This window comes from Papilio xuthus, unplaced genomic scaffold (assembly GCF_000836235.2).
Source record: "Papilio xuthus unplaced genomic scaffold, Pxut_1.1 DF827714.1, whole genome shotgun sequence".
Classification (NCBI taxonomy): Eukaryota; Metazoa; Arthropoda; class Insecta; order Lepidoptera; family Papilionidae; genus Papilio; species Papilio xuthus.
In genome coordinates this window covers 5,222,327-5,247,907 of record NW_013530935.1, presented here as the reverse complement: position 1 = coordinate 5,247,907, position 25,581 = coordinate 5,222,327, and the positions used below count along the sequence as shown (strand labels likewise).

The window sequence follows — 25,581 nt, the reverse complement described above, 5'->3', positions numbered from 1 at the left end:
TGGAACGCTATTGCTTTCTCTATTTTTCTTCAAGGTCATAAGAAGGATAGCACTATTGTATTAATAAAGGTATGGTATGATGAAGATTTTTCATAGCATCAGTGCTGTGGTTTGTGAGTAAAATATTAACTACAAAAGAAATTCTACTTGAACTTGCTGCTTCAAATCTCATGTGTCTTACGTCCTCGTAATCGCTCATTCCTGTAAGAAACATTTGTCCCCTCGGTCTCTCGTCTGGTCGATGTCTCGGTCCCAAGGTCAAGTGATTCATACCGAGTTGGAAAATTAATGACTTCTACAGTAACACCCTTTATATACCGTTAACATATTTATATGTGTTTCTTACTGATCTGTGATTAATTGCATATAAAACAATGCTTAAATTTATCATAATTTATGTGTTATTTATTTAACTTCAATGTGTTACAGTAGAATTTTTTTACTGAAAATCACTTGAATGTGTGATCATTTAAAAAATATTATTGAACGTTGATATTGATGGCCGACATTGAATACCATTTCTTACATATTGTAAACAAGAAAGAAAAAAACGCTTATTTATCTATTTATGCAATTAATTATTTCACTAGTTACTATGTTATAATATCGAAAATAAAATATTTCTCGAGCATGATGCATTTGCGTTGTTAAACAAAATTTTCATTTTTCTTAAATTTTATCTGCCTGTCCGCATCTTCACTTTTTTTCTGGGTAATCTCCGAAACGATTAGCCCTATTTTGATAGGACTTTGATTTGAAGATAGGTTATGTATGCTTTTTTTTTTAATTTCGCGTTGAGGAAGTTTGAAAATAATGAAATTCAAAATAAGTGTTTAGTAGCGTTAAAAAATATTGGCCAACTGTAATATTTCAAGTCTGAAATACGGAATTTAATAATGGAATGTCTTCCGGAGCATATTAAAGCAAAATATTCAATCCACGTGTAGCCAAGTGAGTTATTTCTCACAGAACAACTATCGTGTCTCCACATCTCCACTCGCACTGCGACATAGAAGCTAAATCTATAATAATAGATTTAACACGCATAGAATTCAATGCTCTGTGGCCATATCCTAAACAAGACCAAGTTTCACACATGCCGTTCACAAGGCGCGAAACTCTCAATAGACTAATGCACAGATTAGGTATTTCCGTTTGACCGCACTGTTGCCGCGCAAATATAATTTAGTCTGTGACTCACGTATCTTTAGTCTGTGGTGGTCTGTTAATAAAAGTAAACTTGTTATTTTGTACTAGATTTATAATATTTAGGACACCAGACGCGTTGTATGATTAACGATTAACATATCCTTTTTATACGATGAAAAATGACTACGTTACGCCAAAAAATTTTTAGAGGAAAGTTCTTTTCATATACTCCAAGTAAATGTAATTTGAATTAACTTGTCATATTCTTACTAATATTATAAATGAGAATGTTTAGATGGATAGATGGATTTTAAGGATGTTTGATTGAAGGTATATGTGGAACGGCTCAACAGATCTAGATAAAATTTGTCATGGGTGTAGAACTTAGTCTGGAAGAATACATCATTAGCTCACTAAGAAGAATACATAGGCTAATAATTAAGTTTTTTTTTTTAATTTCGCGCGTAAGGAGTCACGGGCGATAGCTATTATTTGATATTTAAATAATGATTATTAAAAGCGATGTTCTTCTGATATCATTATCTGAAATAACTTCGGATAAAGATTACGTCTTTTATAGCTGTTTATTTATGATAACAATTTTCCTACAGTAATATACCTCGGTCGGAGCGTCGGTGGCTCAGGAGTCAAGCACTTGACTAGCAATCTGCAGGTCCTGGGTTCGAATCCCGCCATGTACCAATGTGTTTTTCGATTTCCTATTTACATATCTACATTTATCCGATGTTCTTACGGTGAAGGAAAACATCGTGATGCAAACTGCACATATCTAAGAAGGAATTCAAAAATATGTGTGAAGTCAACCCGCACTTGGTCAGCATGATTGACTATGGCCTAATCACCCTTAACTTAGGGTAGGCTCCGAGACCCTCGGTGGGGACATATAGTGAGCTGATAATGTGCTGTATGTACTTAATACCTAAATTTTTAATAGCCAACTCCCTTACCACGAAGTACGCGTAATTACAAAACAACTGTAAAACAAAACAATATTGTACTCACCTACCATAATTTGAAAATAAACCAATCACGAAGCGAGTTGCAACGCTTTGCAGTGGAGGCCGTATCAATATGGAACTATTACACACCGCTTTGAATACAAACGAATCTATTATATTAATCGCTTAGGGTACAGTTATACGCAATACTATCGATTTGGTGATGGTACGTGGTTACGAGTTATAGTAGCTAGTAATTATAAGACATAATTTCTTTTTCTTATAAGAGAAGGATGGGAAGTGAAAGTAGACTTGTCGGATGAGAGGATGCATGGAAGGGAAAATAATTTCTTTCTGTGCCTCCTCTCCTCCGTCTATTTAAGGTAGGCAACGAATATGCTATTGCGTATCTCTATGGGCAACGGTCACTTCGCTATTTCAGCGATTTCAGGTGGCCACTCGCTCGTTTGCCACCTTATGATATAAAAAAAAGAATCAAAAAGTTATGAAGTACTATGTGTGAATTTTGGTAACAATTGGCTCGGTAATTGAAGTGAAAATTTAGACATTCGACCTTGAGTTCTTTAACATATTGTCATCTGTTTCATTTTCTCAGATGAGAACAGAGACTATAACGTATGGCTTCCATCAGTTACAATCGAAAACTTTGTACACCTATTAAAAGAAATTACGCAAAGGATAAAGGAGTAATTGGACATAGTTAAAGGTTAATATGGAGAAGTACATTAAGCTATTTTTAATACAAAAAAACTTTGATTATCAAAGAGTTCTAGTTTAATAAAAATATCTTTAAACCCTCAGTTTATAGCCGACGTAGTTTATCATCTTGAAGTTTTGTAGCATGATATAATCTTATTATCCAATGAAATCCGTGCGTTGGTTGTTTCAATGAAATGCGGCGTGGGTATCACATAACACGACCATTTAATAATTTACTCGAATACGTATAGTCGAATACATTTTTTTCTACATCACGATGAAATATCAGTCGATGGCGGAATACATCATAAATTGGAACTCTTTTTGTAACAATCTGGAGCCCTGTGCGAGATTTTTCTGGCGGGCCCATTTTTTTGGTATCAAGAGTAATCTTCCTAAGATATCGTATCTTACCGAGAACCGCAGACGTCCCTTTATATCCGACTCTGGTTCCAGCAGTGCCGCTTTATACCCGACGCCCTGGACGGTGGCAATAATTTATTGCATAGAAAATACAACAATATAGCATTCATCAACAAGATCCAACTCTTATTGTATAGCTTAATCACTAACTGTGACGCAAACTGCCTTTATACGGGCTTCGAGCGTCTCTTCACGAGAATTACGATGTCTATGCAATACATTACCATTGCATTTATGTTTTCCTGTTACCTCATAATCTCCATGTCCTTGTCCCACTTACGTAGAGTCGGTACACCAGGTTTTCGTCCTCAAAATCAAATCTACCGTTATCTCAATCGTCACCTCCTTCTTGTCATCTTTCACGCAATCTATCTCCTCCTAGACCTACCTCGACCAGAGTACTCCTCCACACTCGTGAATTAAAGTTCTCCTTGCCACATGCTATTCTCCCTACCTCATAACATTCCCATACCACGTTACTTGGTTCTTGGTACCTTTTAAATGAAATTTAATAATGTTATTAAAAATGTAATTCCATTATTAACTACTCTTGTATTTATCCCACTCTATGTGAAGTCGACTATCATGTTTTCCTCGTCTTGATAAATCTATCGTCCATTTCAGTTGTAACTATTTCTTTATCATGTTACCTTTTACGTAATCCATCCACCTTAATGAACCCCGATGTATTTATCCAACATCCTATTTAACTTTAAAAACAAACAAAAACGTTCTATTATTTCGTTTTCCTGGTACCAAGCTTATTTAAAATATCATTCGTTACCCAAATTTTTAATGTAAACTTTGCAAGTGCTATCAAACGTATTAACGAATTATTTAAAACTAATTAATAGTTTAGTAAGCAAATAAACTTTATAGTAAACGTATCATCCGACTGTACACAGCGGGGAAGCAGACTATTAGCCATAATTTTATATTCAGTTATTATAAAATTACCTTTTTAATCTAGATGGTGGGTAATTGAGGCGGGAATTCATAAGAGTCAAGTTACACGCCCGCTCTAACGAGATTTGAAAAGCTTTAAGTTGTTATTTTATTACTTGTTAAACAGATATGATAAAATTGGATGGTATTCAATAAAATATAAACATTCAAAACACATTACTTTGACATTTTAACATAAACTTTAAAGTAACTTCGTCACTTATGTATAAATTATCCACGTTTTTTTTTAAGAAAAGATTTGTTTGGTTAACTATGAATGTATTTAACAAATTTTTACAATTGATTTTTAAAGTGTTCATTTCTAGTTACATAGACTTATATTGTTTTTATTTCTGTATCCATAGATCAGTAGATAGAGATAGATAGATAAATCTTTTCTCTATCTCACTCTTATTGTGTCTTAAATTCATGTATTTTATGTCTTCAACTTTGAGGATATATTTTTAAAGGTTGTAATCAGTTTGATCTAACACTAATATAAAAAATGATAATTTAGATGTATCAGCTCCAGAAATGGTGAACGGATCTTGATAAAATTTGCCCCGGATGTAGAACATAATTTGAAAGAACACATACTAAGTTTTTTTAATTCCGCGCGAACGGAGTCGCGGGCAACAGCTAGTATACTAAGTTCTTTAAGTATTGTCATTTAATTCTTTCATCCCAAAATTTGTGTATATTTTATAAGCGGTTATCCGGGATTAGTGACATCCGGATGACCCGGGGAAGTGTCCGTGACTAATGTCTTCCTACGGGCTCATTATTTGCCCGCCGACAGCTAAATTAGCCGCCCCGGAAGGAATTAGGGAAGATATTGGAAATTTTACAATAACATACCCGGGGTTAACAGCCGTTACTTGTAATGATTTGAAGAATTATGTGTATCCTGGATTATTTTTGTTTTGTAGAATTTTATTTACGAAGCTTCTGTGTTTGATAATACCAGGGTTAAGTTAATCATTAATACAAAGTGAAAGAGTTAATTATTAATTTAAAACGATGAAATTAATTAATCATAATAATGAAGTTAACGATAAAATAACATGAAAATTAGCATAAAAGTGGCGATGATTTCATTAAGCCTTTTACACATCTTAAATTTTTAATTGTACAGTTTTAACTTAACAGTCAAACTGTACAGTTTGACAGTTGAAATATTGCCTACACATGTAAGTCTTCATTGTAAAGTTCGACTATCAATACTACTTGATACTTATTCCCTTATTCTATAAAAAAACATCATCCTGTATCCACTAAAAGTACATAAACTTAATGTTTAATTAACGACAAGTTTATTATCACGATCTGAGGGAGTTTTTTTTTTATCTTGCAGCTTACGAATGCTTAGTCATTATACATAAATGTGTCCAGTACGCCATGTGTCATTTTAAGACGACGAAAAGATTTTAACTTGGCACTCTTTGACAAGAATGTGGGTCATTAGTACAATGTAATTAATATCATATAGCTTGTTATTAATTGATGACAATTGATTCATCGTAATAACTATGTAAATATGATTTATATTGTTGCCCGCGACTCCGTCCGTCCGTCGTTAAAAACTTAATAAGTACTCTGTGTTCTTCCAGACTATGTTCTACATATGTGCCAAATTTCAGCGAGCCGTTGAGCCGTTAAAGAGATATCTTCAAACAAACATCCATCCATATAAATTAATTATAATTAAGTAAGATAAGGAAAATAATTTTTAGGTTAGTTTTGTTATTAAACTATTATTATTGTTTTCACGAACAAAAGATAAAACTATATTTCTCTTTTTTCTTTTTGTTGGCGTTTTAAAAAAAGGTTTTATACGTTTCAAATCTGTACGCTTATTTCATTAGTGTTTTGTTTAGACTTGATTACTAATATGAACTGTTCAAATACATTTTAATTAGCTTCAATCTAACTTGGCGTCTGTGACTAAGCGTACATATTTTACGTACAAACTCGGCACTACAATTAAAGTGTATTTCACACCTTCCTTTTATTTTATCCAAGTATAAGTTTATTAAAGTTAACAAGCAAGATATAAATACTGGCAACATGAATATTTCGCAACTTAAAGACATAGTACTAAGGTCTATAATGAAGTTACTAAAACGAGATTCGTAGACTGTGCGATCCGTGAAATCATAAATTAACTAAATATAAGCTGCACGTTGTCGCATTAAATTTTAGAATAGTACTAAGCTTAGTAATTTTAGCGGTCATCCGTCAAGAACTAGCAGTAAAACAGGAGCTAGGAACTTTGACTACAGAGAAATGGACTAGGCAAAGAAGGAATCTTAACTTCTAAACATGATAATTTTGTAACAAGCTGACACTTCGTGAAATTACACATTTATGCAAAAATAGCACATAAGTAAGATAATAAAGCAAGTTTAGCATTTATAGTATACAAGCGGTCGCCCGCGACTCTGTCCGCGCGTAATTAAAAAGTAACATAATTAGTAGCCTATGTATTCTTCCAGACTATGTTATATATGTATTTCAAGCAAACATCCATCGATCCATGTAAATATTCGCGTTTATCATATTAGTAAGATTTATTTGACAGAGGAGAATTTCACGCCTGACTAGTCCTGTTTCTTAAAAGTCAAAGTCTAGGAATTAAAGCAACGCCTACGCTCAGACGCAGGAAGCGTCACGGATCTCATACAGTCTACGTAATGAGGGTAGTCAATTATACGCGTGGACGGCGAGACATGAAGACCAGATAAATCAACATTAATCAGGACCTAGACTTTTGGTTATTTTGCACAATAAAGATCATTGTGAAATAGATTCAAAAGGTACAAAATTACCATAGAAAGAGATTGCTAATATATTTATTCTCTTACCGTGTGTTTCTCAAACCAAAATGCTCGTTTAAAACATATAGATACAAAGATTTTGATGTCACAAACAAACTGTTGATCGTTCAAACAGTTTAGAAATCAAATTTTAAAATTAGGAAAATATTAAATGTCTATGTAAAAGCTAAATAATCACTGGAACATAAGTATTATTAAAATCAGTACACTAGATGTAGTGAGATACGATAACAAACATTTTCGATTTCATAAACGTTTATACGCACAATAATATTTGACAGCGAATTATTTCAAGTATGGCAACACTAAATGTTGCTATGCTTACTTTATTAAAAGTTCTTCATAATCAGTTGGTAATGTTCGAGCTCAAGTAACTTGAACTGCATGAAATCGATTTCCCACAAATCAAACTAATTGAAAGCAACTAAAAGAAGCGAGCGCACGCGCCGCTCTATAAATACAAACAAGATGGCGGACGACCCTTCGTACAGCGCATGTGCGGTAGACAAAAAATAATTTTAACGCCGGTAAATGAATTAAATACGAAGTTCAAAATAAAGGTAAGTAGGTAAGGTTTTATTACTTTGAAACATTCTTACTGATAAAGCGGATAGATGGAGGAATGGATGGATGTTTTTGAGAAGATATCTCCAGAATGTCTGCATGTATCGCTCAGAAATTTGTCATAGATGTACAACATAGTCTGAAAGAGAACGGAGTCGCGGGAAACAGTTGGTATTAAATAAATTACAATACAAATTTTAGACTTCAAAATCTAACAAACATATTTAGGTACACGAAAATAATAATGAATTTAATTAACAATCACTAATTTTTGGTTTAGGTTAGTCTATTAGATAAAATACATTCCAAGGATTATCTTTTAAAATATTCTATATCTAAACTAGCAACCGAAGCATGTTAATGTTGCCCGTTGTACATTCGAAATCCGTAGAGGAAACGGATGTGCCGGTGTCGCCTTTTTAATAATTCTGTTTTATATTCAGCCAGCGTCTAGGATTGCCGCGATTAAAAATAAAAATCTCTTTTCATCTTTCGTGTGTAGGTCGCATATAACTTCCTACTGAATGAAAAAAATGTACTCTTTTGATGTCACTTCTTGCCACAATAATGAGACATTTATCAAAATTAATACTGTCCGTTTGTAAGTAAACAACTTTATTCGTTTTAACGATGTTTCCGAATCAAACATTTTTAAATATATGTGTTCTAAACGCTTCATTTATGGCCTGTTCCGCTATAAAACAGTATATTGATATCTCAGTTTTTTCAAGGAGAATAAAAGAGACGACAATATATTTTACCAATCGTATTATGCTAGTTTTGAAGCAAAGAAATATTAGCAATTATAAAATTATTCATTTAAATGACCACATGAATCGACAGAGCGACAAATTCCATCTTGATGATTTCACGCAACTAGGAAGTTAGAAGGCAGAAGGTAGGAACGTTGCACATCCGATTGTGGAATACTCTATCCTCGTCCGTTACCACTTCGATAGTTGGAGTTTTTCACGAAATTTGCAGGTCTTGGGTTCGAATCCCGCCATGTACCAATGGGGTTTTTCGATTTCCGATTTACATATGTATTTACACATCTATCCGACGTTCTTACGGTGAAGGAAAACATCGTGATGCAACCTACACATATCAGAGAAGAAATTCAAAGATATGTGTGAACTCAACCAACCCGCATTAGGCCGTCGTGGTTAACTATTGCCTAGTTACCCCTAACACAGGGTAGGCTCCGCATCCCTCAGTGGGGACGTCTAGTGAGCTGATACTGAATGAAATGATCCACTGTTCATATGCCTCCTTTTCCAATTAAAAATAAATCTTCCACAATATGATATCCAATACTGTTTGTTTATAGAATTAAATTGATAATTGTGCATACATTAAACAATCCATTAATCTTATTGTAATTCAATATTCCTATCATTTATAATAATTTATAGCTCGACAATTGACTGATTAAAATGTTATATTTATCAACATGGCAGTAAAATGTTGCACGGACAATAACAATGTCGCAATATCACTTGTTCTTTCTCTCTCGCTCTTTGTCCACCGTACTCAGAGACCTTTAATGGTAACTTAAATTTACTAAAGAGAATAGATTCTTATACAAATTCTACTCTAGGTTTTTTTATAGTATTTTTGTGGCTGTTGGTATAAATTTCGATGATGTTGACGATTTTTATGATAGCAAATAAAAAAAAACTGTTCTTGATAAAAACTTGCAATGATGAGACCTTTCATAGAAGAAAAATAAATAATGACACAGAAAGAAAAAGAAAAATAAATGTACTCTGGCCACTCAACTTCGGAGCCGGTGTTGCCGCAACAATTTCTCGTACTAAGTCTAAATTAAGGCTCTACTTAAGTAATTCATACTTTTGCTGTATGCGATTCTTTCCTGTTCCTATATGCAAAATAATTCATGTTTTCACAACGCGAGCCAAGGATTTCTATGTTACTTAACCTTGGTACAAACGATAAAAATACTATTTGAAACACTACTCTCCAACGTCCATCAAAATATTTGACGGATTTGTCAAATGATTGACAAAAAAAACATGTAAAAAGAAGCGACGGTGTTAAATATCAATGCTGTTTCTAAAAACGATACTCCGGATATTTGACAAACTTTATTATTACTTTAAAGATAATTATTTATTCAATTTTGAACCTAAAGGCCTTCGTGATAAAGGTCCACTTAAAATTTTGAGAGTCCAAAATGCATAAGAGAATTTTTCAAGGTGTAACATATCTTCCCTCTTGGAAATGATTTTTAAAATATGAACCTTTTGCATAAGAAATTAGAGTACATTATGATTTTCTTTAATAATAAATTAATGTGCATCCTGTGACTTTTTGCGGAATTAAAAAAAAACAGTACAGTATAGCTAAATTAAAATTCATATTGCTAAATTTAACAAGAACGTAAATGAATGGACGAAACCACAAAAATCTAGCTAGTGACCGTTCTATCGTTATAACACTTCTGGACTAAGTCCAAGTGACGACCAACTTAGTAAACATGGCCTTAAAGAGTTAAAAAATGAATTCACAATCACTTCGCCTCATTCATTCAGGAAATGATCCGATCATTCTGAATCATATTTGTTTATTGTTGGACTATCAGAACTGTTTTTCGACATCAAACTCCATTTGAGCATTTATCACGTTGCTATAAAAAGTATTCTACTTGCATTGTAGGCGTCAAATGTTTCACGGTGGATAGGAAATATATTTCCTCGACTGTTCCCACAAATGTCCGTTTTTCCTGACCTCCTAAAGCTATGGCTGGTCGTTGAAGGCCACATTTTATCACAGTGTCATAAAAGTACAAACTAACTGGCTTGTTGCTTTTTTAACTACTATCAATAATTTTTAGTTGACTCCCTTTATCAGTATCCGCTAAATATTTGTGTTTTGTTTTGAACGATGACATTTTAACATTGACCTTATCAACTACTCGGAATCGGAAGTCGCCTCTTACATTGAACGAGATAATTGCACTTCAAAACTACAATGTCAATGAGGCAGTTATAGTTGTTTTGGTAAACAAAGAGAATATAAATCATCTCTGTTTTCTTCAAAAGAAACCACAGATAAGACAAACTTTTATGCGTTTCTCGGTGATGGGAACCCACTAACGATTTGGTCAAGGTTGAGATGGTCGAAATATTCTCATCTTTGTGGTCTATTAGGAAGTTCTGATGGTCGTACTATCCTTAGAAATTCTCTATTTCTCCCGACCCTTTTCTCTGTGTAGTTACAGCATAGTATGTACTATTCTTCCATACATCTTAGTTTTTATAACTCAATTTACTTCTTTTACACAATCCATCCATACTTTCTTCGGTCTACCTTTACCTCTGTTATTCAATACATTCTTTGAATGTGGATAGCTTTATCATCAGCTGACTATACGTCTTTACTGAGGGGATCTGAGTCTTAAAATTCAACCCTAACTTAGGGATAACTGTCATAGCCTGCCACGCTAGCCAAATGCGGATTAGTTAACTTGACACACATCTTTGAATTTCGTAGATATATGCAGGTCGATAAATAAATGGACATATGTAAATCGAAAATCATATAAGTACATGGTGGGATATCAACCAAGGACCTGCAGATTACAAGTCGAATGCTTAACCAGTGAGCCATCGACGCTCGATAACGCTACAAAGAGATAAATCTCCTTATTTGATCAATTCTATCTCATTTAAATACGTTTGTATTAGAATATAATTAATTTAAGCAATCATTGATCATATCATTGGCTTAGGAAAAGCGTCTATGTTAACGATACATATAACTTTAGAAGTGAAAGCTGTTCCTTGTTTGATTGTTTAATCTGATATCGGCCTATTTAATTGAAAGTAGCCTTAATTATGCGTCAGTTTCTCGTGTGTTCGCCTGATACAAGTCTGATTTCAGATTTAGTAAAATCAAATTCCTGTCGCTCGTTTGCCCCCTTCTCTTTAAAAAAATATGGTTAATTATGGAAAGATGTAGTAATAAAAGACATGAGTGAGTGCCAAGTCTCAGAAGAAGATGCCATGGACAGAGCGAAGTGGAAGAGACGGATTGGGAAAGCTGACCCCACCACCTTGTGGGATGCAAGCTAGGAAGAGAGAGAGAGAGAGACTGAGGTTAAGTTGAATTGCAGAGTTAACGGTAATTAAATAATGGAAAAGAATTGATTTGTTTGACAGTCTCTCGTCAATCAGCTACTTAATTGTTATTTATTTATAATAGTTCAGACTTTTATTTTTAACTAGCTATTGCCCGCGACAACATCCGCCCGCAATTAAAGAACTAAGTAGCCTATGTGTTCTTCCAGACTCTACGTCTATGTCAAATTTCATCGTGATCTGTTCAACCGTTCCAAGATACTTTCAAACAAACATCCATCCATTCAATTTCACATTTATATAAGTAAGATTTCGTCTCTAATACATAAATGACAATTGTTTCACAATTTACACTTTAAATTATGCGTTTAATTAAATTATGCCACATTTACGCGTCAAATACAACTTCATATGCATAAAATACCCACTTATCGAAAACAAAATGGCTTCCCGTTGTCATTTTTCGAGATAAAAAATTGATCGCGAGAAAATTATGAATCGGACACGCTGACAAACAGATATAAATACGAACGCCAAAAGATAAATAACGCAATTTATATGAGAAATGGTTTTAGGAGACTTCGAAACAGATTTACAATATTCTTGGTTAGTGATATATAAATAGACTACAAGCAAAGATAATTTCGTGGCTACGGGAAAAGGAGACGATTAATTGGATTTAGATTAATTAGTAGACCATTGACTGTGTAATTTTAATTTTAGATTTCTACACAACCGGAGAACTGATGGAAATTAAAAAAAAACGTCAGACGTATTTAACAGTCCAATTTTTAAAGCTTAAACTACATTTGGTAACCTAATTTTAGTCCTAGGTCTCCTCAGTCGATAGGTAGGTAACGCATCTGCATTTGCAATTATATGCGCAACGGTCGCTTCGATATTTTGTCGACTTCCTCAACTTATAAAAAAAAATCACAAGCAATAAGTAACATTAGAGAAATAAAATGCTTCCAACTATATTATTTTTTTATTAAATTTAAGTAAATTAAAAAAAAATGTATTACATTGGAGGTCAATGGTGACATATTTCATCTTTATATTCAAGACAGTTGAAAAATACTATAAAAATTGCATCATAATAATTTCATTCATAGTTTAGCTGTCGCCCGCGACTCCGTCTGCGCGGGATTAAAAATAGATGTTGGTCGATTCTCAGACCTACTCAATATGCTCACAAAATTTCATGAGAATCGGTCAAGCCGTTTCGGAGGAGTATGGGAACGAAAATTGTGACACGAGAATTTTATATATAAGATTAAAGGTAAACGACCAAGATACAGTCATATTTAAAGTATACTTCGCCATCGCAATCTCGTCATAGAGTGCGATACAATTCCGCCCACACGAAAGAAATCTCTGGATCAGATCCAAGCAATCAAAAACCCATACAACATTGAATTACAAAAGCGCTGCGTTTCATACATTTACGTTATAAAATATTGCTCCACGAATCTTAAATTATATTTCATGTGTAACGCTGTATCATAGTAAAATGTAACTATAAGTTTCCACTGTGGAAAACATGAATAAAACATCTTGTCATCCCTGTCCTTCACTATGGCAATGAGGGGGTAAACAATATGTTTTATTTAAGTTGTGAAAACGAGTAATTATGACTAGGACTATCATCATTATTATTTTTAATACTCTCTCTCTCTCTGTCCCTCTACGTATTTAATATGTATATTTGTTTCAATTTTTTTATATCATAAGGTAGCAAACGAGCGAGCGGCCACCTGAAATCACTGAAATAGCGAAGTGACCGTTGCCCATAGACATACGCAATTGCATATGCGTTGCTTACCTTTAGTCGACGGAGGAGAGGATGCACGGAAAGAAAATATTATCCCTTTCCATGCATCCTGTCATCCGGAAAGTCCACTTCCACTTTCCATCCTTTCCTTATAAGAAAAAGAGTGGGAAGGGAAAGATAACTAAATTAGGCCTCCGGGACGCATACTCATCAGCCGAAACGCGGAATTGCTTCCATTTGACGCCCGTCTTCTGTGTGGTCGTGGTATTTCACCGGGCGAGCCGGGCCAAGTCGTGCGAAGATGTTAAAGCGGGCTCTACCACTGTTAAATGTCTTATCAATGACTTACCGTTAGGCTTATGTGTGCATAAACTTTGTTTACGGACCTTGATCATTGCGCAGCGAAGGTGGAACGTAATCTCTCAACATTAATGACAGAAAAAAAAAAATTAAAATAAAACTGTCCGCATTTGTTTTTCGTAATCTATGAAATGCCTTTGCCTGATTTTAAGCCAGGATTACTATAGTATGTACTCTACAGAAAAGCTTGTTGTCTTTATTCTGCCAATAAGAATGAAAGAGACGGCTATATGCTTTCGTAAAACTCATGTTATAAGTCTAGCGACTAAACCACACACATCTTTGTTAATACCAATGTAGTTTTATTTTTTAACATACACTTGTAATTGTATGTTGGTGCTGTAGCCAACAATCTCTCTCCATTAAAGGCAGGATTATACTCATGACACAATGGCCGCGGACCTCAATGGAACCTTATCCTAATTGTGATTGTTCCAAAGAGATTATAATTTTATTCAACTGACTGACAATGTGATTATTGAATGAAAGTTTTATTGTACAAATTAAAGGCACAATGCACTAAAGATTAACCGTGGGTTTCTGACACCAAAATCTCTGTATAAACTCTCTCTAAAACATATCGTCATCCTCTCATTATCTTTGACAAAACAGAAGCAAAACGTTAAACAGAGTTTTTGGTCTCAGAAACCCACGGTAAGTCTTTTTAAAAAAGCTTGGGTACTTGATACATTTAAACCAGATATATTGAATTAAAAAGTTAAATTGTGAATCTATATATATTATAATATAATACATCAGTCCATCTTTACGTCGTTCTCACGATTTTGGGACTGTATTGTTTTTAAAAGAAAAAAGAAATATTTGAACAAGTCAAGAAAGTTTTTTTGTTGTACCATGGACGCAGGTTTGCATCTGTTCGACATATGCAACCACTAAATCGACCTTTAAGGAGTGTGCAAAAGAAACAGGGATGTACTTAATATATCGATATTTTAAAAACGTTAAACAATAACTCGATTCGTGAGTTCATCTCTGTAATTTAAAAAAAAATATAACATGTGTCAGTGCTTTTCGGCAGTAGAATCCCAATATTTAATTACAAATAGAGCAAATTTAATTTAAAAGACTACAAAGTGTAATCCTCGTATTCTACATATTTCACGGCCAGCGACACTAAACATGAAAATACATTCAGTTGAAATTTTATATAAAAAAAACAACCCAGCACACTCGAACATTAAAAAAGGTCAACGTCAATGTCCACATAAAACAATCAACGTCCACTCGGCGACAAAACAAAAGACAAACAAAAAAGTACTCGTTGTTTATCGATGTCGATGTAACACAAAGCGCAGCACTGTCCCATCTCTCCCCACTTTACCCTACGGTCATAATTCACAGGCCACAAATCTGGAGGACCGTTAAAGTATCAACCGTGCTCAACAAAGAACGACAACTTTGTCAAACATTTTGTATTGTACAATAAAAATAAGGCTGCGACTAGAATACAACTGACCGGCTTTGAAATCTTAAGTCTGAAATGCTAACTCTAATGAGATCAGAATAGCTTATTTAACGATTTCAATAAATATGTGAGGGAGGATAAAATCTAATAACTGTCAATACCAATTCAAATAAGTAGTGTAACTAATTTTATTTATACATTGTGACTAGCCTGTAGCCTATGTGTTCTTCTAGATTCTAGACTATGGTCTACATGTTTCTACATCTATCAGTGAGATCCATACAGCCGTTCTACAGATACTTTCTAAGAAACATCCATCCATACACCTAAATATTTGCATTTATAATATTAAGATTATGATACTTAATTTAACAATATTTATTAGTTGGGTAATAGAATAAATTATTGTAATTGAAACGAATATTTTTTTGAATTTCTATGAATACCATAATATGATATTAAATTAAAATTCGTAGTGCTTTTCGCCTTTATTCCAGTTGACTACACGACTCAATGGTAATCGCAGTAAATAGGTGTTTTGTTTTTAAAACTCTTCAACTGCATGTACCAAATTAGTGGTAAAAATAAAAACCGTCCAGTACGTGCTGCATGTGGGATAAACAGAATTTTTTATGTTCGCAAAAATACATACAACTTTGAGACGAAGTCGTTTCGCGTTTATTTTTAACCGTAACCGATTTAAAAATGGACACTAATTAGAGCTAAAAAAGATTGAGTAATTCGAGTTTACTTTGATCCAGCTGTAAATCAAAAGTTTGAATTTTTAATTAAACTTTGTATAAAAATGGAAAATTTATTAGAATCGCTTTAAGTCTTTTATCTTACAAGCTATATCATAAAGAGGAATGATTTCGTTCTTCATTACACATCTTTAAATATTATTACACAATCTGTAAATATCAGTATTCACCAATACCAATATTAGTATAGTATTTGTTAATACCAATACCAATTTTAGTATGTTTTTTCGATTATTACAACGAAGCAACGTCGCTGTAATTCTCGCATACTATATGTCTTGCTATGAGTTTCTGAGACCAAAATATGTAATAAATATACCGTCATCCCTGTCATTATCTTTGGCAAAAAGAGATAATAATATGTTTTAAACGGGAATTTTGGTCTTAGAAACTTCTGCTTACCTTTCTGCATCCTTGGAGGTTTACGTCATAAGAATAAGAAGCGATCGCGAAAGTCTGTGTAAAGGTGTGTTTCCACTGTATACAATGCGTCTGTACTTGGCTGTGAGCAAATATAACTATAAAATATATGTATAAAAGTTTACATTATTCTGATTTACTTTCAAAAAACAGGCATATTAATATGCGTTGGTGCATTAGAAATCCAAGGTACTACTTACTAACATTATGAAACATTCGTGGTGGAAATGCACCTTAACGCAATACAGTTGAATAACACAGCGGCGGCAATTTATTGCCTTCAGGTGCTTTGCAAACGCATCGCGCTATTTTCGTCGATAGCGTGATACTGTAAAGATGGTACCGAAAACTGATTGTTTTGGTCTAGACTTTGAATTGAATAAACTGATTATTAATTCCAATTCTAATTTAATCCTCTACAGTATTCCCTCATTGTTAACCTTTACTGAGATTAATAAATAAAATTTGTTTATTTATCATTCAAATCGCCGATTTTTTTTATATTTATGATCTTTCGTTATTCAGGATTAGTTGTGACCCAGGGCTCCGTCCGCCCGTAAAAAAAATAATGAGCCTACATATGTGTTCTTCCAGACTATGTTCTACATCTAAGCCAAATTTCATCAAGTTCTGTTGAACCGTTCCAGAGATGCCTTCAAACAAACATCTATCCAAACATTCGCATTTATAATATTAGTATGATAGAAGATAATATATAAGAACTTATACACATAGTTTACATCGGTCTATGAAGTCCTCTTTCTCCTAAAATTTTTAATGTATGTTTTAAATCGGTGTATTGAGCGAATCATAAGCAAATCCGTACGTACAAGATCATCAGATTACGAATCCCAATGACGCCTCCTCATACATCATATCAACTTTTTGCATTCCTTTCGCGAAGACAAACCGTGTAGTGTCATGTAAATACGATTTATCGCCTTGTACTTTTTCATTCAGATTATAATCTTTGATAACTTAATTTATACAAGATCAATGATAAGTGCAAATAAGCTGACTACGAACTGTTTCTATTTTTTATCTTAAAAACATTTTTAACGTTGATAACACTTTGTATCAAAGGAGTGTTTCTACAACTAAAAGACCTTTACAAAAATATATTCATCTTCTTTATTATCTTTAATAGAATAGAGATAGCAATAATTTGTTCTTTTGTTTCAGATGATACTTACACAGTGATTGAAGCATCTACCAATGAGAGACTACGCCTAGTTTGCGGATTAAGGCCCAGAAGTCAAACGCAGGGAGTACGATGGCATTTTGATGGCAAACCTTTGGAAGGTCAAAATAAACCACGGATTGTCTTACAAAGGCAATGGTAAGATCATGAAAGGTTACTAACTGATACATAAAACTAATTCTTCGCCTGAAATATGTTTTTATTAAAATGATGAGCACTAGGCTTGTCTAAGAAACAATCTGGATTCTTAAAACCACGTTCACTTTAACCAAAAGTAGAGAAATACAACATATTTACTTAATGAATACATCAATTAAGATTGACAAACTTTACGTCACATTTAATCCAAAAACTAGGTAATGACAATAAAGAAAACACGTCAATGAGAATTAAATTAAACCAACAAACACAAAATCTACCAAAGTCTAAACTTAAACATACAAAGTAAAATAATAAACATAAACAACAATACAGTAAATTAAGAATACAAGAAAGCTCACATCAAAACGCTGTACCCATTGAGAATCTAAAGGCATAAGCAATAACTCATGCTATACGCCAGCAATCGGGACGTTTCTATTTGACGCAAATAAAGCATGCTGTCGATCAATACAACGTATCAAATCAATCAAGCTACACGCTGATCCAAGATTAAAGTCTAGTCTATTCTAGGCACCTTGAATAATGCGTGTAGGGACTTGTGCACAACGAGAACTTTCAGTTTACTACTCAGAGACAATTAGGCACTGAAGGAGACCCTTGTGTAAATTTCTTCCGATGGAATCCACTTAATGACTGTGATTATTTAACCCTATAATTATAACATTTTAAATGTGACTTTAAAGACTATAAATAAAGACCTAGGGATAAGCTTATTTGCTTTATACTTACTAAAGTTTAGTCTGTTTAAAATCTTGTTACATCTTCGTCCTTTCATCAAATTAAAAAAACGATATTATTGTGAACTGCTCATATTACTCATCATTAGGTTACAATAAACAATTAAATAGCAGGTGTTCCAATGATATAAGTCTTTAGAAACTCTTGTATTTACGTAGCATACGAAATTAATACTCGTACTTGATAAGTATTTGTATTCACATCATGTTTGGATTCTAATGTAACCGCAAGTGTAACGCTGGTAGACTCAAACATGACCATGATGTTAACAAATGTACTACTAGCTTACAATCGTATTTAGCATTTACAAATGCTATTGTTATAAACGAACAAACAATATCTTATATATAAAATTCTCGTGTCACAATTTTCGTTCCTATACTCCTCCGAAACGGCTTGACCGATTCTCATGAAATTTTGTGAGCATATGACGCGGACGGAGTCGCGGGCGACAGGTAGTAAAGTAATAAAGGAAAATGACGCTATAAATTAATTGGTAGGAAGAATAAGACATTAATGATTAATAAATATTTTATATTTAATATCCAGGTTAAGGATAAAAGGATTCAGAGCAAAGGATGCAGGCGTATATACGTGTCATAACGATGAAGATAAAGGAAGGGAAATGAGTGTTACGATCAAGCACAGGCCAGATGTTGAACAAGACAATTTAGAAGGTAAGGAACGATTTCCTTTAAAAGAAAATAACAAGACAATGATTGCATACTTGTTTTGCTTTAGACATTTGTATGTTCAATGAGAGCTTTGGAATGCGATCTCGATATCGTGATATTTATTTTAAATCGATGGCTTTATTAACCAGATGTGTAAACACATCGAGATAAAAATATGTTGCATTTTGATGCCAATTTTAAAGCGTCGTTCTGTATTGCAATTATTTTTATTCGAATTAAATACAATCCAATTTATGAATTTAACATCCTGAATACTTCGTATTTCACATCAATTTATATTTGAATCACATATTTCAAAGCTCCATTTCAATGAAAGTATTTAATAAAATGTATTTCAAATATATTTACATTTACAGAATACCAATCAGATATCGACATGCAAAGACCGATGCCAGAAATATTAGCGCAACACGAAGCTGCTACATTAGTAGAAAACAATACTTTAGAAGAAAAATCAACGGATGTGAAAAGATTAACAAAGAGTCTGAAATACAGAGAATATGATAACAAAGACGAGGATATCGATGATAAGAGTGAAAGAGAACATCCTAACTATGGACACGTGGATGACACTAAAACAAAATATGCTCCTAAATTCAAACATCCCTCCAAAATGTTCAATATGGATATGAAACCTGCGGGTAGCTCGATAAGACTGAAATGCGCCGCCGATGGTAAGGGTCACCAATTCTTTAATATAAAAAAGAATCAATTTATTAAGATTGTTTCCCCAAAAGCATTCGTTTTAGTCAGAATATCGCAACCTCACAGCATAATAATAGAAATCGAATCTCACTACCATTCTTCAAATCTGAATTCCACAAAGCTAAAGTACTTGGATCGAATCCATCTGACAGTCATAAGCAGTCTAATTGCCTCTCTAATTGCAGGAAATCCTACACCAAACATCACATGGTTTAAAAACAACGGTACACCTATCATGAGAACATACTTTCAACCTTCTTATGGCAAATGGTCGATGACGTTGGACGAACTGACGAAAGCCGACAATGGGAACTACACTTGTCTCGTCTGTAATGAACTGGGCTGCATCAATCATACTGTTATTCTTCATATACAAGGTAGAGTACAACACAACCTTGACATTCACCTAAAAACACTGTATTAGTCGTTAAGCAATATTTTTTATGTTTTATATTTGCCTAGAAACGTCCAAGGTACAGAAATAGATTTGGTTAAGTTTACCTATAAGTACGTTCCATATTCGTTCCACCTAGTTAGCATAATATTAATTGTAAGGCCAATTATAAGTCATGTAACGGATAAAATTAATCCGTTTTAAATCTGTGCTAAATTTCTCTAGAACGGTACCCATCGAAGCCGTATATAAAGGAAGGATATCCGGGCAATGTAACGGTCCTTGTCAACGACACGGTGAAGCTCTCCTGCCCACCTGTATCCGATTTAGAACCTTATTCCTATTGGATAAGACCTTCGAATTATTCCCTAAAAGACGCAGAAGTAGGACCGAGTGATGCGCCAATACCAGCTGGGGATGTTATTGAGGTTCATATTTTTAAATTTGGTGAAGGTCCAAAAAGTGCTAACAAAACGGTCCTGGAAAAAATTTAATGAAATGATGATAGGTTTTATTTATCATTTGTAGAGATAGTAAGATTAATAATTATGTTGAAATTATTGGTGACGGCAGTAATATTTTTAATTATTATTTTTATCAGGTTAGTTATAAGGTGGCGGGATAAAGCAAAATCGTTACTAATTTACTTATAAGGTTTTGTAATTAGTGGTAAATGGTATAAGAATTTTCTTAACTTTAAAACTGTTTATGGGTAGAACAAACTAGATTTTAAGTTAGTTTTTAAGATGATACCGTTATATTTAAGGTTTAAGGACTCGATAAAGATTTATAATTCTCAAATGTTAACATACTAATCTTTTTTATAGAGCGTTTATACGCGAAACCAGTGCTAACCCAAGGTGTCGTCAACCAGACCAAATTGGTCGGTGAGACGGCGAAGTTAAGCTGCGAATTCCTTTCTGATCTCCATCCGTACGTGTTCTGGATGTTTTTCACAAACGATGAATACAATTATAATGTTACCATTGACACCAATGATGGTGCCACTCAGGAGTCCATTGTCTTCTACGACACAACTAAACTCATGACGGTGAGGGCGGTGACTAACATATGTGTGGGTTGCATGACACGCTTCATACATTTAAAAAATATGACATCATATAATATTGCATGGTTGATTGATGTAAGAATCTTTAATTTAGAGATATATTCCTGCAATGCACACAAATAATCTTGAGATTAGCACAAACTCTTCTTATTTATTGTTTTGCCCATACTTAATAAAATATTCTCACTGCTGCATGGCTATACGCATTATATGAACTTGCCGATATGCATAGCTATCGAATAAGCACGAATTTCTTCACTATTTGTCTAAGTTTATGAATCTGGTTTTATACTTGAATCTTTAAATATAGAATATTTATTTATACTACAATGTTGAAATAATTTCCTAGAGCGAAGACCCCTCGGATAAACCTGAACAATTGACGATATTTAATGTGACTAAGGAGGACGAAGGCTGGTACGTTTGTGTTGCTCTCAACACTTTAGGCAACACCACAGCTAAAGGATACCTTTCGGTTGTCGAATGTGAGTATAAACTTTTGTACTAGTCTTAGTCGTAACACTGACTTTGTGAACTAATGTGGAAACACTCGGTCGTATAATTTGTCCAGTATCCAAAATCTGGAACAGGATAGAGTGTGATAGTTTTTAATTTTTTGAAATCTTATGTAATTATTATATTTCCAGCATTCCCAGCACCAGAACCGATAAATCATGGAAAGCACACGCTGTTTATAAATATTTTAACAGCGGTGTTAGGTGCGATGTTCTTAGTCGCAGCTTTGGTTGTGGTGATGGTATTCAAGAAGTTAAAGAGAGAGAAGATCAAGAAACAACTGGCGATTGAAACAGCACGAGCGGTGATTGTGACCCACTGGACGAAAAAAGTAACAGTTGAAAAGCCACAGATGAATGGAACGCCCAGTACTACTGGTGAAGGTTTGGTAGGTATTAATTTCTTCTCATAGATGTCGCTGTTGAATTATCATAAGTCTTTACTCATATAATATCATTATCATCATCAACCTGTCCTTATCCCTATGGAGGGTCGGCACAGTTTGTTCTCCTCCATACATCTCTATCAGCCGTCATATCTGAATTCAACCCATTCTTACGCATATCCGCTTTCACACAATCCATCCATACTTTCTTTGGTCTTCCTCTACCTTTGTGGCCATCCACATTCAATCTCATTATTTTTTTTTGTTTATATGTCTTTACTATCATATCGTGGCTATAAATCATAGCGGTTCTAAAAATAGCAAAAAGTGTGGTAAAGTGGTTAAAGTAAGTTAAAAATTTGGGACAAGTTTGTCAAATCAAATGTTTTAATTGTATTTATCTATTTCCAGTTAATGCCGGTTGTGAAGATAGAAAAGCAGAAGTTATCACAAGTGCAAGGCAACACAAGTGACTCCATGATGATGTCTGAATACGAGCTGCCGGTAGACATCGACTGGGAAGTCCCTAGGGAGTCTCTGTCACTGGGCAAGATTCTGGGAGAAGGAGAATTCGGGAAAGTGGTCAAAGCTGAATGTGTTGGGATACTGAAGCCAGGAGTGCAGTCTGTGGTAGCCGTTAAAATGTTAAAAGGTAATTAAAATCATAGTATCAGGTACATTGCCGTCTGTTTCTTATAAAATTGCAGGATGTCAATATGCTGTAATCCAATAACCTCTTTTTTAATGGACGAGACTAGTTGTGTCTTCATAAAAGTGTTCCAATAGGCAGAATCTAAAAACGATTATGTTATAATTCCAGAGGGACATACGGACGCAGAGATGATGGCGCTAGTGTCTGAGATGGAGATGATGAAGATGATAGGGAAGCATGTAAACATCATCAACCTGCTCGGCTGCTGCACGCAGGACGGGCCGCTCTATGTTATCGTGGAGTATGCGCCAAATGGAAATCTGAGAGAGTTCCTAAGAAATCATCGCCCGGGAAATAGGTATGAAGTAATTTATAAAACTTAGAATTCAACATTCTTACACAATCATTATTCGGATATTAACGACTATTGTTGTCGTTTCAGATACGAATCACCAACAGAAGACTTAAAAGAGAAGAAAACGTTAACACAAAAAGACTTGGTATCATTTTCTTACCAAGTAGCCAGAGGAATGGAATATCTAGCATCAAGACGGGTAAGGAAAAATATCAACCTTGAACTACGATTAAAAGTAGATTCTGTTATTGTTTTTTCGTATCACTTTAAGACAATAATCATGGTATATTTTCCAGTGTATACATAGAGACTTAGCAGCACGTAATGTGCTGGTCTCCGACGACTGTGTGCTGAAGATCGCGGACTTCGGTCTCGCGAAGGACGTGCACAGTAACGACTACTACAGGAAGAAGACCGAGGGACGATTACCCGTGAGATGGATGGCACCGGAGTCACTCTACCATAAAGTATTCACGACACAGACTGATGTGTAAGTGTTGAATTGAAATGTAAAGAAATGCGTAGGAAGGATTCAGCAATATTATTTGTGCGATAGAATTTGATATTAATTATCTAATTAGACCTATAGAGGCTGATAAAAAGTAGATTACCTGATTATGAGTGTCCTAGGTGCTACTCGTATGTCGTTTGTAGCAATTAAAGAAGGAGAATGGCTATCCTCATCCCTATAGATGGGTTCCCTGTTGAAGAAAGAGAAGCAAAATTGAAGACAAAATAGAATATTACTTTTATTAAATTATGGATTAACTTTTCTTATTTTTTCCTAGATGGTCGTTCGGAGTGCTCCTGTGGGAGATAATGACGCTGGGAGGCACGCCGTACCCTACGGTGCCAGGACAATACATGTACCAGCATCTTAGCGCAGGCCATCGTATGGAGAAGCCGCCGTGCTGCAGCCTTGAAATGTTAGTAACAACTTCATATTTAAGATATACAAAATAAGGACAGGTCAAAAGAATTTTTTCTTAATTCCGAGCGGACGGAATTAAAAAAAACTTAATATATGGGTTCAAACTATGTTCTACAACTATGCCAAATTTGAGCAAGAACCATCCAGCCGTTCTGGAGATATCTTCAAACAAACATCCACCCATCAATCTAAATATTCGCATTTATAATATTAGTAAGATTTTACTAATGACTCTCTCTTTTTTCCAGTTACATGCTGATGCGCGAATGCTGGTCTTTCTCACCCGGCGATCGGCCTTCATTCACAGAACTGGTGGAAGACTTGGATAAAATACTGACCGTTACTGCAAACCAGGAATATCTCGATTTAGGTTTACCCCAGCTTGATACACCCCCATCTAGTTACGACGGATCCGGAGACGAAAGTGACAGCGAGTTCCCATTCATAAAATAATTCAGCCTTTGTGGAGATAAAAACTCCTTTGGTCTGTATTATATCGATGTGAGTACATCCATTGAAGCGTCTGTATCACGCATAAATCATCTGATTGAAGGAACAAGCAATGTATTTGTATATTGCGTTATTTTACGCATTTTCTGAAGTCTGAATAAAAGGATAGTTGTAATAATAAACGCCTTTATTCATTTTGTAAATAAAATATAAAATATTATAATTGTAAAAATACGGAAAGAAATATTTTAATAAAATTTTGACCGAACAAAAAATTACATATAAATTATGTTAATTTTATAGTTCATTTCCAATTTCAACAAAGTATTAAGTTAGTTAGGAAAATTGTAATTAAATGAAAAATTTTACTTTTTTGACCCACCTGTATATTAAATATCCTACATTATAAGGCTTAAGCGTTCTTTATAAACTTTATATTTCAAAGTATATTAAGTAAAATAGTTTTTTTTTATACTATGTTAATTCGATAATTAATAATTGCAAACTGAACATGGAAATAAGTTCATGAAATCGAAATAATTAAAAAAATAATAAAAAAAGTAAGTTAGTAATAAAATTTATAAGATATTATTTATTAAATATACCAAAACATTTATCGCAAAGTATTTGATTTTTTTTGTATATAACTTTTGTATTTACGGCTTTTACCGTACAATTTATATTCATTTTGTAAATAAATGTTATTGAACCAAAGTTCGTATATGTTTAGATATGTTTTTGTTAAGTGTCGTAATAGTATTGAAAACTATTGTATTATTTTATGTATTCAATTTTTTTATAGCAAAATCTAAAAAATACTCAACTCACGAAACATTTTGTAATGGGATTTTCACCTAATAAAATACTCATTTATGACCCGCAATTTT

At 33.9% G+C, this 25,581-nt stretch overlaps 1 protein-coding gene across 3 annotated transcripts in view; it reads left to right on the top strand.

Annotated features, from left to right (window-relative positions):
* Btl (fibroblast growth factor receptor) overlaps window positions 1-24,956 on the top strand; it is a 74,008-nt gene extending 49,052 nt beyond the window's left edge. For 2 of the 3 annotated variants that reach the window (XM_013310807.1, XM_013310808.1), the window contains exons 3-15: window positions 17,624-17,780; window positions 19,092-19,219; window positions 19,594-19,911; window positions 20,128-20,319; window positions 21,164-21,387; window positions 21,755-21,890; window positions 22,053-22,309; window positions 22,718-22,958; window positions 23,127-23,316; window positions 23,401-23,512; window positions 23,610-23,803; window positions 24,102-24,239; window positions 24,493-24,956. In XM_013310807.1, coding sequence (XP_013166261.1) covers window positions 17,624-17,780; window positions 19,092-19,219; window positions 19,594-19,911; window positions 20,128-20,319; window positions 21,164-21,387; window positions 21,755-21,890; window positions 22,053-22,309; window positions 22,718-22,958; window positions 23,127-23,316; window positions 23,401-23,512; window positions 23,610-23,803; window positions 24,102-24,239; window positions 24,493-24,697 — 2,492 coding nt within the window. In that variant the 3' untranslated portion in view covers window positions 24,698-24,956. Of the gene's footprint in view, window positions 1-17,623; window positions 17,781-19,091; window positions 19,220-19,593; window positions 19,912-20,127; window positions 20,320-20,561; window positions 20,765-21,163; window positions 21,388-21,754; window positions 21,891-22,052; window positions 22,310-22,717; window positions 22,959-23,126; window positions 23,317-23,400; window positions 23,513-23,609; window positions 23,804-24,101; window positions 24,240-24,492 lie in introns of all 3 variants that reach the window. The other variant, XM_013310809.1, reaches the window with a different exon arrangement.
* The last annotated feature ends 625 nt before the right edge of the window (window positions 24,957-25,581 follow it).